Below are 17,839 nucleotides of genomic sequence, written 5' to 3'. Positions count from 1 at the left end.
TGCACGGGTATTTTAAATAAGCACCAGGGACGTTTCTTTCCTTTCATACATTAAGCCACAGAGATGCGTCCTAAATTGGACTGAAGCAAAACACTAAAAAACAGTATTACTAGTTCAGTAGATGGTATTTTTCTCTCTCCATCAGTACTGAACCGATGCACAGGCATGGTTCTCAGGAATACTCTGCTAGTGGAGGCACATTCTATTGAGTGAGACAAAACATTACAATCGGTCTAATTTTGGTTAATTTCAATTTGCGTTATATTCTGTCTACTTTAATTCTCATGGTAAATTTCAGTTGGGCACATTCCTAATGTGCTGTAGTGCATGATGTCATGCAAGAGGTAGCAACATTTCAGTTAGTTGATCCATAAATAGAATATTTGCAAATAACTATCTTTAAGAACATTACTATATATGTGGAGCAGATCTTTTTCAAATTAAAATTCAATTTTACCACCTTCAGATAATCAAAATGAAGATACCACCACAAATTTCATTTTAATTAAGTGAAGGCAGAATATAAACAAAGCAGTGGCAAACAGATAGCTAAAATATCCTTTATTTCCCAAAATAACATCCAAGTTTTAATGTTTCAGTACAGTCATGTTTGATATATTACAGAGGACTTAGCCTTTTTCACACATCAGTACCTTTTTTAAATGTACACCTTTTGGGAAGAAAAGGAGGGATGGTCATTTATATGTAGTAGAGCAGCGTTAAAAGGCTTGTCTGTTTAATATTTATATATGTATATATTTAAAAAATAAATGTCCTTATTTGTTACAAATAAAACCAGAGATGATTAAAACGTTGTTTTTCACAATTTACTTTTCATTTTCTTTGTGGGAAGAAATACAAAAATAGTATAAGTGACTAGAAAATAACAAGTCTTAGGTTCTTTTACATTAGCACATGGGTTCTCAAATCTTTTCATACTGTGGTCTGTATCTTAAAAGAGAGATTGTCTTGTGGATGCCCTCCTATGAACTTCACTAGGATGATTCTATTCATTCTATCCCTATGGCAACTAACATGAAAAACTATTATTAGAAAAGGGCTCTACATACATATTTTTAGCTGCTCAGTGTGGTAAGTGATTTGTCTTTACAATGTCTACATTTACTCTTCACTTCATCTCCCCTTCCCATCTGTTCAAGTCTCTCCCCTTGCTTCTCTTTCTCCATTTTCAGTCGTCATCCTCCCCATGCCCATGCTCACCTACATCACTTAGTTCTCCTCTCTCATTTACATATTGCCTACTATTCTTTTGCTTCCTTGACCATCCTGATGATTCCCTCTCCCCTCCTCTGTCAATGGGAGCTACATACACAGTGCCACTGGCAATCCTTGGCTCCAGTCCCGCTGGTGCCTCTGGCCCCTTAGAGCATTTCCTGTTTCCTCTCCACCTGTGTAGCAGAAGCTCCTAGTGAAGGCAGATAGGCTAGCTCCCCCTCCTCTCTTCCAGACATCCAGGTTCTTCAACAGTAGATGCAGCTGGACGAAAGGGGAGGGGCCAGCAACATATGAGCTATCAGCTCTCTGTGGGCCACCAGAATTGCTGTCTGGACCACAGTTTGAGAACCTCTCTGTTAATAGTAAAATACTGCAGTGTTTGCAATGCAAACAATGCACAGGAAAAGTTTATTTCTGCTGGGATTTGAAAAAGGCCATACAAATATTCCTTTTGGCCTTAAACTCTAATCAATGAAAGTGGCAATAGGTCAAATTTGGTCCCATATTTTCTACAAAGACATCTAATTTACTCTGAATAAGTGAACACCATAAAGCAATATATTATTTCTATGTTTGAGTCTTATATAATTACCATTTCTTCAGGTTATTTGCAATTCTCTTCATGCCACTACATTCTCTGTGTAATGACAGTTTATTAAATAAAAATCTTTCCAGTAAAATAGTACACTTTATAATCTTCCATTTTGAAAAAAAGTAATTCAAATTATTGTCACTAATTTGCAACAAAGGCACAAAATCTGAAACAGTTCTGTAAGCTACTGACATTAAACATACATAAATAATTTTTTTATTTTTTCCAACATGTTGTCTTTTCATTATATTTAGAGTTGGTATATTTAAGTTACCTAACACTTCTAAGTATATATAACCTATATGAGCAGCATCCCTGAATACTTCACATTTTAGAGAACACTATGTTGTATTTAGATAAAACATCACTTTAATTCTTGTATCTTCTCTAGTTTAATCAACTTGTATTCTGCAGTCTTTACATTAATTTGCACTGACCAAAGAACCCAATCAACTGCAATCTCATTTACTGGCTACCAGCCAACAAGTCTTTAACTGTTTTATAACAGTATCTAATATTTAGCTTTATGGAACAGCCATCCTTACCCCCATTTATTGCAAAAGGTCTTAAATAATTTTGGACAATATGGGTGGCAGGATCCACATCAGATTGCTGGATCAAACCCTATCATGCTGGTTATAAAAGGCATTACACACCTAGTCTCTAATGAACGTACTACCAGCATGTGATACCTGTTGCTGATAGAGCTTCTAGAATTAAATGCGAACATTGCTGCTAAAATTTAATGCTAGTGTTTCTAGGTGTGCAGGGGAGGGAGTGATGAATGGCCAAAAGTGAGGGGAGCATAGAAAGGGAGGAGAGAAGAAAAGGGGAAAGTGAAGAAGGTACAGAACAAGAAAAGGAAACAGGAGAAAAAAGAAAACAGACAAAATTGCAGGTAAATATATAGGAAAAGATTCTCAGAAAACGCAGGCATAATCAGTGGAATTGTGATGACTTACACCAGGGCTGATTTTAACCTAATATCTCAAACAAAAACAGTAAATCCAGAAGAGCTCAGACAAGTGCTGGAAAATTAAAGGAGGGACAATGAAGGGCAGAATAACCTGACTATAAAACCCCTGCAAAATGATGCTTTAATGTTGACTTTTTTTGTTTGGGGTAATTGGTGGGGCACTGTCCCACTTCAACAAATTTCTGAAAAGAATTACTGAGTGCAAGTATATCTCAGGAGACAAAGGACTAAGAAACTCAAGAATTGCTTTACTAAATGACCAGTTATTTCTAATTTATTTAGAACATTAGTAGTCACTGAAGCAGTGATTTAATTTAAAGAAATCAATTATTTGAATTTAAAGGTTAGCATTCATTCCAATCCAATGTTTTATCAACTGGTGTGCAATAGCTTGACTTGGTGGCACAAAGAAAGAACGCTGGTTTCCTTTAACGAGGACGTCCACGACCTGCAATACATACAGATTTTGTCTGGGTAAATTAATCTTATAATTAATCTTATAAAAAGAATCTAAAATTTTATGAATGTAGGAATACTGGAGTGATCTAGTGATCTCTCCTAGCATAGTATATTTCTCTGATGGAGGCCATTACCAGATGCTTCAGAGGAAAGTGCAAGAAACCAGAAGGGTTTTTAACCTGTCAGGTAGCAAATGAATTATGCCCTAAAGCCTGTAAGTTTATTTAGCTTCTAATGTAACTGTGTACACTCTCTTTTTAACCATATAAATGTCTAATCTTTTTGTTTCTGGGTAGATTCTTTATAATACACAAATCTCTTACAGCATGTAGAGCCAAATTCCGAACTGGTATAAATCTGTGCAATTTCATTGAAAGTTTAAATTTTCCCCATAAACTTTCAATCATCTTTTGAGAAATCTCTACTGTATTTAAACTAGCCAGCTTAACCCACTTTCTGCTTTATGAAAATAATTGGCAAACAGGTCCCTGAAGTTAGGCTTTTAAATAAAAATGGCCTGATTTTCAAAGGTGCTGATCACCTCCATCTCCTATTGACTTCCGTAAAATTTGTGGGAGCTCAGCATTTCTGAAAAATCAGACCATTCAGTGCCTACATAAGGGTGTAGAAGTTTAGACATTCCATTTTGAAAAATTTGAAAATAAATTATTTTCCATTTCCATCACAAATTTAGACACAGAAACAAAAGTAGTAATGCACAGGAAGGCTAAGTTTAAGCCATACATATAACAGAATTCTAATTTTCTGAACTCTAATACCCTAACTTGCCTATTCACTGAACTACAGCATGTTGCCTTGTAAAACGGGAGGTTCACATAGAATTTCAGTACACAGTGAATGGAAGTGCATGCTTCACTCCTGCATAGCTTAAGTACTACACAGGACTGAAACCAGCAAGTCAATTTACAGTCTGAAGACAGGCACCTCCCAATATATTAAACTTCTGATTATTTAAACTGAAGTGGAGATGAGTAAATGATTCAGATAACTGGAGTACTGCTGTACTATTCAGGCTGAACTGGATGCATACATGTGTTTTTCAATAAACTTTATTTTAATTTTTATCATGACCATTTGGATATTGGGAAAAAAAGTCCTCTATTAATATGCTAGTAAAACACACGGTTGCATAGCATATAAATACTACACTGATGCTACACAATGACTACTCCTTCCCTTCAGATAATGAAGAATTCCATAATAAAAACGGACCAGGAATTCGCAGGATAGACGTGAAAGCAATATGAAGGTGGAAAGGAATGTACATATCTTTCCACTTAATTTATTTCCATGCTTTTAACGTTTTAGACGCAGGGATATAGCTTGATGCAAACTTCACTGTCACTGAACGTAGTTTTTGTTTGTTAACTATTTATACAACACTATAGACACACAATTGCTTTACTTATATAAGGCAATAAGGACCCTACCTCAAAGACCTTTCAATTTAAAGCATATATAAACAATGTAAATGCTAACAGACCGAAAAGGTGGTGGAAGGAATTCAGCAGCAACAAGATCCTCATGTAATTTGTTTGACAATTATATTTAAATTCCATCCATTGTGTTTTTCATTAGTTTTATACATTTACACCACAATCCTGGAATGTGCTGAACAGTACAAAGGGCATGCCCATGCACGGTGAACTATAGGACCGGGATTTTAAATTACAACTGTATGAAAAAGATGCCAAAAAAAACAAAACAAAAAAACCCAAATACTTATTTAGCTCTAAAAATATGACTAAGTATTTCTAAAAATTAGTTTAGAAAAAGCTCAAAAATAAATGCTGCTTAATACTTCTTTTATCTAGAGCTGAACTCAAGGAAGTAATTGGAAAGGGACCAGAATAATTAACAACAAATTCCTTCCCAAAAGAAGCACTGAATAGTTAAGCATGGCAAGAATGTCTTGAAATGGGTTTGCAGTAGGCACAGCATTCATCTGGCACTCTTTTATTAGTAGCTACCTTTCTCTGGCTCTGTGTAATTTACAATTACAATGTAATCATTGTATAATGTGGGGAGTGTAAACACTTGTTCAACTTGCTGAAAAAGAGTGCATCCCTATTGTACACTAGAACGGATATGGTCACAGAACAATCAATGAGAGAAGGAAATTAAACTGAACTTTACCTGTTCTCTAGTGAACCAGCGGGCGTCCTCTATTTCATTTTTGTCAACTCTAATTTCTGTAGACACTGCAACAGCTAAGCAACCAATCATTAGGGAGGAAGGCATTGGCCATGGTTGACAAGAGACATACTGAACATGGCCAATTTTGACTCCACTTTCTTCCTCTACTTCTCTTCGAACAGCATCTTCTATAGTTTCCCCTAGTCAAAGAGGGCAAAGAATAAGCATCTGATGAAAACTCTCCAAGCAAGGATTACATTCTGTGCTTTGAACTGACTCAAAAGATTTAAAAACTGCCTTGAACAATTATCTGCAGGGGTCCAGTTCCCAGATTAGGACACAGATCTTAAGTGTGAGAAGCGAAAGTGTAATAAAAGAAAGGCAGGCACCAAAGCAACATTTTGAAAATGAATAAAAACCAAAACAAAATAAACCACTGATCTTTTTGTAGAATACCAGCATTATAATGTACATTTCCTACATAAAGCTACCATTACACCTTGAAATTGCTATGAGAAGTGGTTAGAAAATATAATATACTTTACCTCAAATGAATGTTGAAACAAAATCATTCGCTTACTATAACAAGTAAATAATTTTGTTAAATTTAAGTTAAGGTTTGTACTATTAACATAATAGTGTGCAATGTTACAGCTTAAAAATAAACTAAACTAAAAATAAACTAAGGTTTTCAACAGAAAAAGATGGTAGATAATCAAATACACTCACACACATGCCGACACTACTGACTCCGAGATTCTTCATCTCTTCAAGGAACCTCTTTGCCCCTCACAACATATAAAGAAACACAAAACTACAATCTTTCAACTCAAATTGTAATGGAGAACAGAAAAATTCCTTATATAGGATTGTAAAGATTTTTTTTTTTTTTTTTTTTTTTTTTTTAAGATTAGGGCATTTTTTGGAATTACTCAATCTTAAAAAAAAAAAAAAAAAATGGATTCACGTTGAAAATGTTCCTTTTAAAAAAATCAACTCCCAGGATGTAAGGTGTGTGGAATATTTATTATAAAACATAATAGATAATATGTACATTTAGTTGACCTAATATGGATCAAACTTCTGACATTCTTTTCAAACACAGTGCTATTTAAAATCAATATGCAGGAAAATCCTTTTGAAAAGGCAATTTCAACGGTAAGCCGGAATAGAAATACAAAATGAATTGACACCAAAGCCATGAAGAAAATCTCACCAGGCTCTACAAATCCAGCAAGGCAGGTAAACATGCCAGGAGGAAACCTCTTCTGCCTGCCTAAAAGGCAATGGTTCCCATCTGGATGAAGGACTTGCATTATCACTACAGGATCTGGAATGCATGTGGAAGAAATATATTGATATTTAAACTTTTTTTGCAGCTCAAAATATAGTAACAAATTGCAGCCATGTGTAATCCCTTGTGCAATATTCATGACGTAAATACAGATATACTACATTTAAGAGTTTGAAATTCCAATTCTGTAGATGCCCCAAAGCAGGTATTTTATTTCAGGGTGTGTTTTTAACAAGATCTGTATTCACCTATTTTTGTAATACACGTGCCTCGTGGGGGAAATAACTAGCTGATGCTTGAGATCCATGACATAAATTACCTGCAGCTGCATGCAATTTGTTAAAGTACCCACAGCATTAACCTAGTTATACATCCAACAGAAAGCAACAATTTCAGCAGTTGTAGCATGCATTTCCAAATGAAAAGCACTATAGAAGAGCTAGATATTATTATTATAATGACCTAAGTCTTTTCTTGTCTTTTCTTGGTTTCTAGCTCTCATTTTCTCCAAAATAGAGAAACTTCCTCTTCTGTTTTGTTTTCTCCTTTCCCCATTTTTACCAGTCGTATCTACCTTGAGCCTCTCTCCTTTTTCTATATCAGTCCTCTACCATCTCTTTCCCTTCTTGGTTCCCTCACCCTGATTTAGCTACCCTAACATCTATGTTTTCTTTTTGCTTTCCCTCTCTCCATCTTGATAGTCACCCTACTTACTTTATCTTCCCTGCCTCACTCCTCCTCCTCGTATCTTCCCATTGGAATGACTTATTTATCAATCTCACTATGCAAATGCTTCTGAAAGATTGGTGCCTTATTCAAAAAGTATCTGCCATGGAGCACACTGTAGGAATTTCAAGTCCTGCTGGCTGCCAGCTTTTTTAGAAAAAGACACCACCAACTAATGCTGGCTCAGCAGTCTTTCATATAATCTTACTCTTTTTCTTAGTGTGTTGTGCTGCAGACTGTAAAGAAAAACTTACTAATGATTTTAGTAAATTATACTATAGTCCACAGAGCGCAGGAAAAGAGTGGAGCAGGCAGGATTAATAAAAAGTGAAACAACAGACAAAGGGGAGAGAGAAGGGCCAGAGATACAACATACTATGTTTAGGAGGGACACACAACAGAGTGAGGGGGAAGGAAAGGAGGTCAAAGGGTGAAGATACAGGAAAAAAGATGGTGAGGCAACAGAGCGACAGGGAAGACACAGTAACTCAAGCTTTTGAAAGGATAAGGAAAAGAAGGATGGTCTAGTAATTAAGACACTAGCTTAAGACTTGGGAATCTAGGGTTCCCTGCTTACCCACAGACTTTGTGTGACCTTTGGCAAATCACTTAGCCTCTCTATGCCTCAGTTCCCCACCTGTAAAATGGGGATAATAGTACTTCCTTCTCCACAGGGGTGTTGTGAGGCTCAATACACTAAAAACTGTGAGGTACTCAGATTCTAAGGTAAGGGAGGCCATTTAACTACCTTAAATGGATTTTAAGTAGAAATTTCAAGAAAACAAATGTGGAAAATATATTTGACATACGGTGAAAGGCCAAGGGGGGGAAGAGAGACTAAGAAGGAAAGAAAGGAAAATATGAAGACAAGGCATAGGTAGGAAAGTTATTTCTTTAATTTATTCATGTTACTTCAAATGTTTTAAATTTCCCTGGCAGAAAGTCCACAATTCTGTAACTGGAGAGAAAGGACAGAATTCTATCATGTATTGTTACTGATGGGCATGTATCTTTTCACAAGACAAAGGTTTCAGGAGCAGGCAATTTTCCCCTGAATATTACTTATTACAAAAGCCTGCTACTTTTAATTAAAAAGTCTCCTTAGTTTTTGACATAAGTATCCTCTATATTGCACAGCAGTCCCTATTCTATTTCACAGTATGGTTCTAAATATCTTTTTACAATTAAATGAAATAACTACCTTTTGCACAATATGCACAAAATTCAGTATGCCAAGCAAAACAATTCTATAAATTAACCTTTATGGTAAAAATGCTAATTATGATTTTGGCACAAGCTTAAAACGACAAATTTTCAAACAACTTTCCAAGTCCAGGTGTTACATGGATAATAAAAGAAAATATTCTAGCTCTATGACATCTCTAACCATTCATTATGGATTTTTAGAACCACTGCAGTTTTTCTGGGGCAGGCCTTTAAACACTGAGTGCAGAATCATTTTATTGTCCTGAAAATTATTTCAAACTATATGATGTAAGCATACTGTGAAGCCGCTTGTAATGTTATTTTTATTAGAATAGCACCTAGAGGCCTTTTGGACTACCCACTGTACAAGGGTATAACACAGAGACGGTCCTTGCCTTGAAAGATTTACAATCTAAGTATCAGACTAAAGACAACAGGTGGATAAAACAAACAGATGACAAGGAAACAACAGCATAAAACAAAAGAATGAAAAACAGTGCTCACAGCAGAAACAGCTATTTAAGCACTATAGAATTTTTTTGTAGGCAATGATTTGAAGAAGGATGATGAGATGGCTTTGTGGGTATCTATGGGGAGTCCTTCTGATGCATGAAGGACAACTTGAAAGAAAGCATGAAGTTGCTTCCTGGAAAATTTTTAAAAATGGATAATCAATATTGGCACCTTTTGCAAAATGAAGGCAGGAATCAATATCCCTATATCATCTAAGAAAAGACAGATTGGACGTGGTTAGCCCTGAAGGCCCTTAAATGTAAAGACAAATAGCTTATGACTGATGCAGTGGAGAAAGGGGAGCCAGTGGAGGAATACAAAGAGATGGGTGACGTGGTCAAAACAATGTTCCAGAAAAACGATTGTTGGCATCAGTATTCTCAATGGACAGAAACGGGGCTAGATGAGATGTCAAGTCCAGAGGGAAGGAAGTGGCATTAGTCAAGACTTGAGATGATGACGGCCTGGATCAGAAATTTAGTTGTGTGGATGAAGAGGAAAATGTTAATAATGTTATGTTAATAATTTGTTTACAGTGTTGCAACATAGTATTTCTAGTACACTACACTGCAACACAACAGGCTCAAGTTGAATTACAACTTTTTTTTTGTTGTGCACTACTCAAAGAAAGACAGCAAAACTTGGACTATTCCACCTTGAACAACACTAACAGAGAACTTAGGTCTGGGGACATAATTAGAAAAGACTTACTTGGAGGGACTGAATGAAGTGGCTGGGAGAATTAAAAGGGATTAATGTACTGGAATACAGTGAATTAAGTAGTGAGTAATAAAATAATGTGAATAAGATAATGGAGCAAAAAAAATATATCAAATAATAAATTGGTAAGTACCTCGTGATAAAAGTGATAAAAATAAAAGTGATAAGTAACAGTCAACATGGATTTGTCAAGAACAAATCATGTCAAACCAACCTAATATCCTTCTCTGACAAGGATTTGTGGATGGGGGAAGCAATAGATGCGATATATCTCTGATCTTCTCATAAACAAACTAGGGAAATATAGCCTAGAAAACCAACTATAAGGTGGGTGCACAACTGGCTGGAAAACCATACTCAGTAGTTATCAATGGTACATAGTCAAGCTGGAAGGGCATATTGAGCTGGGTCTTGCATGGATCTTCCCTAGGTCTGGTTCTATTCAATATCTTCATAAATGATTTGGATAATGGCATAGAGAGTACACTTATAAAGTTTGCGGACAATACTAAGCTGGGAAGGACTGCAAGTACTTTGGAGGACAGGATCAGAATTCAAAATGGTCTTAAACTGGAGAAATAGTCTGAAATAAGATGAAATTCAATAAAGACAAATGCAAAGTACTACACTTAGGAAGGAATAATCAACTGCACAGATACGAAATGGGAAATGATTGCCTAGGAAGAAGTACTGCAGAAAAGCATCTGAGAGTTATAGTGGATCACAAACTAAATGAAAGTCAAAAATATAATACGGTTGTAAAAAAAAGGAAACAATCATTCTGGGATGTATTAGCAGGAGTGCTGTAAGTAACAGATAAGAAGTAATTCTTTCCCCTCTGTTCAGTATTGATAAGGCCTCAACTGAGGTATTGTGTTCAGTTCTGGGCATCACACTTTGGGAAAGATGTGGACAACTGAAGAAACTCTAGAGGAGGGCAACAAAAATGATTAACAGTCAAGAAAATGACCTATGAGGAAAGACTGAAAAAACTGAGTCTGTTTAATCTGGAGAAGATTGAGATAGCACATCGTAACAATCTTCAAGTGTGTAAAAGGATGTTATCAAGGGAAGGAGGAGAAGTTGTTCTCCTTATCTACTATGGGCAGGACAAGAAGTAATGGGCTTAAATTGCAGCCAGGGAGATTTGGGTTAGACCTTAGAAAAAATTTTTTAACTGTAAGGGCAGTTAAGCACTGGAAAACAGTACCTAGAAAGGTTGTCATTGGAGGTTTTGAAGAATAGATTAGACAAACACTTGTCAGAGATGTTCTAGATAATACTTTGTCCTACCTCAATTCAGGGGGCTGGACTAGATGGCCTATGTAGGTCCCTTCCAATCCTACATTTCTGATTCTATAATACAAAAGAATTTTCTTCAGCCATTTGTTTGTTTATTGTTTTATGATATTCTTACCAACTCTTGGGTACGATGTATTGTGAACACCCTGGAGACTGGGACAATCTTCTTTCAAGCACGTCTTCTTATAGCCTCCTTCTTCAACCTTGGTTGCACTGCCACATGTGGGGCAGAACTGGTATCGGCTGTGCCATGCTAGAACAGATCTAGCTTGAGCTACTACTCCTTCAAAAGAATGATAGAGTCACATAAAAATCAAATTATAAACCTTCCAATCATTTAAATATAGCAAAACAATTCTCACAATTGAACATGAAAATCAAACTAAGACCATGGTTTAAAATGTCATCTTGATAATCTCATATTGTTCAAATTCTCTTATCTATATTTTTTCCTGTGTAATTATTTTAATTGAAGGCCTGATTTCACCATTGTCTTGAACCCTGTGCAGTCATTTACACTAGTGCAGGATACAACGATTTCAGGGTAACTGTACCTGTATTCCCCTTTCCGTGGTCCCTGGATGGCATCCACTTAAGGTTTCCAGCTCCCAGCAGCCTTAGGAGCAAACTCTCTCTACCTCCTGACTGGGGGTTTTAAGGCTTCATGGCTCCCTGCCTTACACTGTAATATCCCAAGCAAGCCAGTCTGCCTAAAGGCTAGTGCCTGTGCTTTGCTTTCTCTCCGAGTGCTATGAACAGCGTATTTATTGCCAACAGTTACAAGTTATCACAGAGATCTTTCTAGGCCTGCATATTTATTCTTTAGGAAAAAAAGCATTATGGAGAAAACTTTATGAAAATACTATACATACTAGGGAGTTACCCATCAGTCCCAGACTAGTAGGCTAGTCTTTCCAACCCTTCGGGAAGGATTGAGACTCATCTTGGACAGAAGGTTCCTGTCTGTTTGCTGGTTCAGAAAAATGGCCCTTAGTCAATTTAAACTCAGTCTTTTTATATTGAAAGTTCTTTCTTTGTCTGTTAGTTCCTGGAAAACCCAATCTGAACCAGTATGTGAAAGGTGGTACCAAGAAGGTGGTACTTTTCTGGAGGCGTTTATAATTAAGTGATTCACCTTAATCACCCCCTGCTGTCTTTAGTTCCTGGTGGAGCAGTTGCAACACACTCCACTTGGAATTATATAAAATCCCTGGGTCACAGTGCTACATACACCACTCATACACTTAAAACAACATGTTCCCTATAGATATTGCATGCAGTTGCAATATTATCACCTGGTTTTCCAGTGTTAGTATCTTTCAACTGTGTATGCAAATTTTTATACAAAACCAGTGGTAGCTAGTGAAAAAAATCAGGCCATGAATCTCTATTAAAACCCTCTGGAAACAATGGAATTTACCTATACAAGCTGGCTGTCTTTTTTTAATTAGATCTTCCTATAAAAATCTTTGCACCTTTTATGTGACTCTCTCAATGCATATTAAACGATTAAACAACAAAACTCTCCTGTGTGGAAGATGTATATTATTACAGCTATTTCATATACGAGCACCAGTAAAGCAGACAGATTGGGCAGGAACTAGATGAAGATCATGCAACTAATCAGTAGGAGGGGGCAAACCGGAGTTCTTCCATGGCCCTGCTCCCACTTCCCATTCCCTCTTTTCAGATAGACAGATAAAAGTTAAATTTCGGGCACCTTACCAGCTTCTTTTTCAGGCAACTGCAGCAATGCAGGCATTGGAGGATGAAGAAAGTAACAGTCTTCATGCTTCTGTTTAAACTGTTCAGCAAAGGTGTCATCTATGCTGAGGGCAAACCAAGCGACCAGTCCATCACCATCATCTTCTTCTTTCAGAATTCCTCCATTCAGAGTAACCAATTGAAGTTCTACTCCAAGAAATATCCAGGTGACTCCTTCACTCTGGCTCATGTATTCCTTTACATCCTCATGGCACAGCCTGCAAAGCCTGACTTCAGGCTGCTGGGAACTATCTCCTCCACCCAATGTGACCAATGGGCTTAAATTTGAGAAAACGATGTATACTGTGGCCGGATGGTTTTGTTTTGCATTTAACCATTTAGAATCTGTTCTTTTATCACTCTTTCTATCCAGAAGTGTCCTACTAAAATAATTTTCATACTCTCTTACATCATTTGGCAGAAAAAAAGGCTTCTGCCCTCCCTTAACATTCGCTAATAAATTAGCTATATGCTTATACCCCCAAAATTTAGCAATGTCCAGTGCACTCTGGCTTGATTTATTGACAATGGACCTGTCACATCTATAAATAGAAAAGAAAAATGATGGTTACCATAGTGACTGTGATTCTGTAAGTCTTGCTGGAACATAGTCTCACTGTGGGATACATCCACACCACTACTGAGCTTTGGGGACTTTTTAAAAAGCAGTCCGAATTGGGGCAACAAACGTACTCTTTCACAGCACTGAACATTTAGAAATGTGATGATACAATAGCCATATGGTCCCAATACCTTCATTCCCTCCTGCTAAATTGAAGTGTCAGTGTCTTAGATTCCAAGGCCAGAAGGGGGCATTGTGATCATCTAGTCCAGTGTTTCTTACCCTGGGGTTTTAGAGGGGTCGCAAGTGCAGAGCTGGTATTGGGGGTGGCAAGAAAGGCAATTGCCTGGAGCCAAAGGGGTGCCATGAAACTAAGTTACATGCCTCAGCCCCGTGGGGGTGGGACTCAGGCTTCAGGGGTACAGTAGTTTGGAAAGGTTAAGAACCACTGATCTAGTCTAACCTCCTGTATATCAGCTATAGAACTTCAAAATTATTCCTATAGCATATCTTTTAGAAAAACATCCAAATATGATTTAAAAATTCCCAGGATGGAGAATCCACCGTGACCTTTGGTAAATTGTTCCACTGGTTAATTACCCTCATTGTTAAAAATGTACACCTTATTTCCAGTCTGAATTTGTCTAGCTTTAACTTTTGGTCACTGGATCGTGTTATACCTTTCTCAGCTAGTTTGAAGAGCCCATTATCAAATATTTATTCCCCATATAGGTACTTATAAACAATAATCAAGATACCCTGCAACTTTCTTTCTGTTACTAAACAGACTGAGTTATCTGAGTCTATAAGGCAGGTTTTCTAATCTTTAATCACTCTTGGGGCTCTTCTCTGAGCCCTCTCCAATCTATAAACAAAAGTCTTGAACTGGATACAGCATTCCAGCAGTGGTCCCAACAATACCAAATACAGAGGTAAAATAAATTCCCTACTCTTACTCTTGTCACAGGATAGCAGAACTCTGAGAAAATTACCTAATAGTTCATAACTAATTAATTTTAATGGACTACAACACTAGAAACTAAGGAGTCTTGGATCAAAACCCCAGAAATTGCTCCAAGCATGGAAAGAACAGAAGTGGAAAGAACTAAGGCAGATGATCACATGGCCCTCTTATAGCTTTGGCTCTAAAATGTTCAGAGGGATCTCATGCAGCTGTAGTGGGCAATGCTTTCTAGAAGGATCCAAAAACTCAATGGTACCAAAGGCATATTCCACAAGTGAGAATATGCTGAGGCAACACTAACGAAGAAGAATCAGGGAATGTTAGCAAAACATTTCTACTTTCAAGAAAATATTTTTAATTGTAACCACTTTACTTTTCCTGCCTGATTCATTCATTCAATGATGCTACATTTCAACATTAGTGACATCATAACTCACTACCTTGGAAACAAGTGTGACATTCAAAAAAGGCAAGTCTTTGAAAGTAGTGATCCTCAAACCTTTCCTGGTGGTCTGCAGAATGAGCATTTTAAAATTATGCTTTGGGAGATGAGTTGATCCACAAAAGGATCTTTCTCTGACAGAGCTGTCCACATAATGAAAGGGCTGGAGAAACACTGCTTTAAGGTATATATTTAACTATTCATAGAAAAATTTAGAATACCCTGGGATTTCAGATCATATAATCTGTTTCAGACTAGGAGAAAAAAATCACAAGCATAAATAACATAAAATCAATCTATCCTCACATACAATTTGACCTGTGAATTTTTCTTTTCTGATTAGGATTACTTGTTCATTCAGGACAAATTCCAGTCACACACATGGACATGCAACACCAGTTCTCTCAACTGGGAGCTAAGTACATGCCCTAACAATCATCTTCTATGGGGAAAATCTGGACCTCACTTTGTAAAATGCTTCAAATTAAAATATTTTTCTATAAACCAATTTTAAAATCACTGATCAATGACATGCTGTGAATTTATATTGAAAATAGCAATACTGGTAAATAAAGTTCTGAAATACCCTAATTGGGAAGTCAGGAAAAGAGTGAACTTGTTTTTGTAACTACAAACCATGGTGGATGATGGAAAACAGCATCATCATAAATTACAAAAATATAGTCAATATTGGGCCAGATTCACTTATATGTTCCAACTGCTTTGTGTTGCTCCATGAACTATTTTCTATTGATACTGATGCTTGCTTATAACAATCAGTGGGAAATGTGTAGTAAAGACTGGATTAAGAAATGTTTTTTAAACAAATGTAAGGGAAAATGATTTAATCTTGTAATTCTACCTTCCTGAAGATATCATCTTTCAGGAATCTCAGTTTGGAGTTTTAGCTCCTAAGCAAGAGCCTAGCAAAACTTCCGTAACTCTTAAGGGTTTTTTTTTGTTTTGTTTTTTAATCTTTGAGGGTAATGGGTTAGAGTGAGAGGGAGGCCCCCTCCTTATCACATTTAGCACAAATGCTGCCCTTCTAAATATTTTAATCAGGTCCTTTGACTGCTTGTAAAACAAAGCTCAAAGGAAAAAAAGCCAATTCAAGATGAAAATATGTGCCCCAGAAAAATGAAAATAAAAATGGAAGAAAAAGCACAACAGATTTGTAGGCTTTAAGACCAGAGGGGCCATTAAGATCATCTAATCTAACACACAGGCCAGAGTATTTCACCCTGTGATCTCTGCCTTAAGCCCAATAACTTGTGACTGAACTTGAACACCTTTTAGAAAGATATCCAGTCTTGATTCAAAGACTTCAAGTGATGGAGAATCTACATCCTTCAGTAATCTGCTCCAATGATTAATTAGCCTCACTGTTAAAAATTTGCCACTTATTTGCAGTTTTATTTTTTCTAGCTTCAACTTCAAACCATTGGATCTTGTTATGCCTTTGCTAGATTAAAGAGCCCTATCTTCTGCCTGCGTAAGTATCTGTAGATTGTGATCAAGTTGCCTCTTAACCTTCTCTTCAATAAGATAGACTGAGATTAAAGGGAGTTCAATGTAAGGTGTTTTTACATATTTCAATTAATTCTTGTAGCCTTAAAACTCCCTTTAATTTTTTTTACATCTTTGTGTGGAAATGAAACTGGATATAGAATTCCAGTAGTGGTCTCACCAATGTTCTATACAGATGTAACATCACCTCGTTACTACTTATTTATACTGCCAAGGACCACGTTAGTCCCCTTAGCCATAGCATCACAATAGAGTTCATGTTCAGTTGATTATCTACCATAACACTCTAAGTCCTTTTCGGAATCACTGCTTTCCAGGATACAGCCCCATATGCTGTAAGTATGATCTGCATTCTTTATGGCTTTATGTGAGCTTGCATTTGGCTATATTAAAAACACATTGTTGGTGCCCAACCTATCAATTGATCCAGATCGCTCAGTATTAGTGATCTTGCCTGTCATTTTTTACCTCAAAGAAGGTAACCTCCAAACTCTAAGGCAGGGGTCCCCTATCACAAACACATAAGCCCAGCAAATCCCACCCCAAGAATTTCCACTGCCTCAAAGAATCCACTAGTAGCACAGGGTTCATTTGACACTCCATGGGGGGCAAAAAGGGTGTAATCAGTTAAAAGATGTGGACAGACCACCACTGAATTTGGCCAATCTTTGGCTGCAAAAATGGCCCTTCGGGGCTGTGGATAGGTTTTTGCAAAATATAGCAGCCATCAGATGACTAAATTAGGCTGGGACTGGATCAGGCATGGTTGGCTCCAGGATTGGGGGAACAAAAAAAGGTGACAGTCAATTTTGCTTTCTTCTGCTCTTACAAATTTTCTAATACAGATGAGCTGTGCTTTGTGTAACTTACTAATGCTTCAGTTTTGAGGGTTTTATACTTCAAAAGCATTCAAGGCCTGCTTTGTGCTGGATTTACAACAGTATACCTCGGGTGTCTATATGAAAGTTTTGAGATAATCTATGTTCCTTCAGTGCTCAGAATGTTAGCAGACATATCTAGCACTACTGTGGTTGAATTCAAGGCAGCCAACACAACATACATGGTTTGACATTGATTTGACAGGCTTTGAAGATACTAAGTGGTCTTCCTCCCTCCTTAGAAGCCACACTTGCAAAAAAAGGCGGCAGTGGTGCATGGAGGGAAGAGTTTAACCAACCGAGAAAAAAGTGTCAAGTGATAAAACAAATAAATTCAGCACCAAGTAGTGTTAAGATCCTCTAATAAAAGATGTTGTTCACGATCGCTCTAACTCAGTTGCCAGTGAGGACAGTACTGTCACTTGAGTACTATACTAAGAAATGTAAGTGAAAAAAAATACCACAGAAGTACTGACGTACTCAACAACTGTGTCAAGAAAAACATTCAAACAAAACAATTT

General features: G+C 36.9%; 1 protein-coding gene across 3 annotated transcripts in view; it reads right to left on the bottom strand.

Annotated features, from left to right (window-relative positions):
• Positions 1 to 546: 546 nt before the first annotated feature.
• The window catches only part of NUDT12 (nudix hydrolase 12), a 33,643-nt gene continuing 16,350 nt past the window's right edge, over positions 547 to 17,839 (bottom strand). For 2 of the 3 annotated variants that reach the window (XM_067568560.1, XM_067568559.1), the window contains 5 exons: positions 12,907 to 13,487; positions 11,297 to 11,464; positions 6,637 to 6,750; positions 5,421 to 5,620; positions 547 to 3,252 (listed from right to left, as the gene is read on the bottom strand). In XM_067568560.1, the coding sequence (XP_067424661.1) occupies positions 3,142 to 3,252; positions 5,421 to 5,620; positions 6,637 to 6,750; positions 11,297 to 11,464; positions 12,907 to 13,487 (1,174 nt within the window). In that variant the 3' untranslated portion in view covers positions 547 to 3,141. Of the gene's footprint in view, positions 3,253 to 5,420; positions 5,621 to 6,149; positions 6,235 to 6,636; positions 6,751 to 11,296; positions 11,465 to 12,906; positions 13,488 to 17,839 lie in introns of those variants that run through there. The other variant, XM_067568562.1, reaches the window with a different exon arrangement.

Source organism: Emydura macquarii, unplaced genomic scaffold, assembly GCF_026122565.2.
Source record: "Emydura macquarii macquarii isolate MOO-44397 ecotype Brisbane River unplaced genomic scaffold, CSIRO-AGI_Emac_v2 contig_2897, whole genome shotgun sequence".
Taxonomy (NCBI): Eukaryota; Metazoa; Chordata; order Testudines; family Chelidae; genus Emydura; species Emydura macquarii.
The sequence above is the reverse complement of the archived record's forward strand: the minus strand, read 5'-3'. Positions and strand labels throughout refer to the sequence as shown.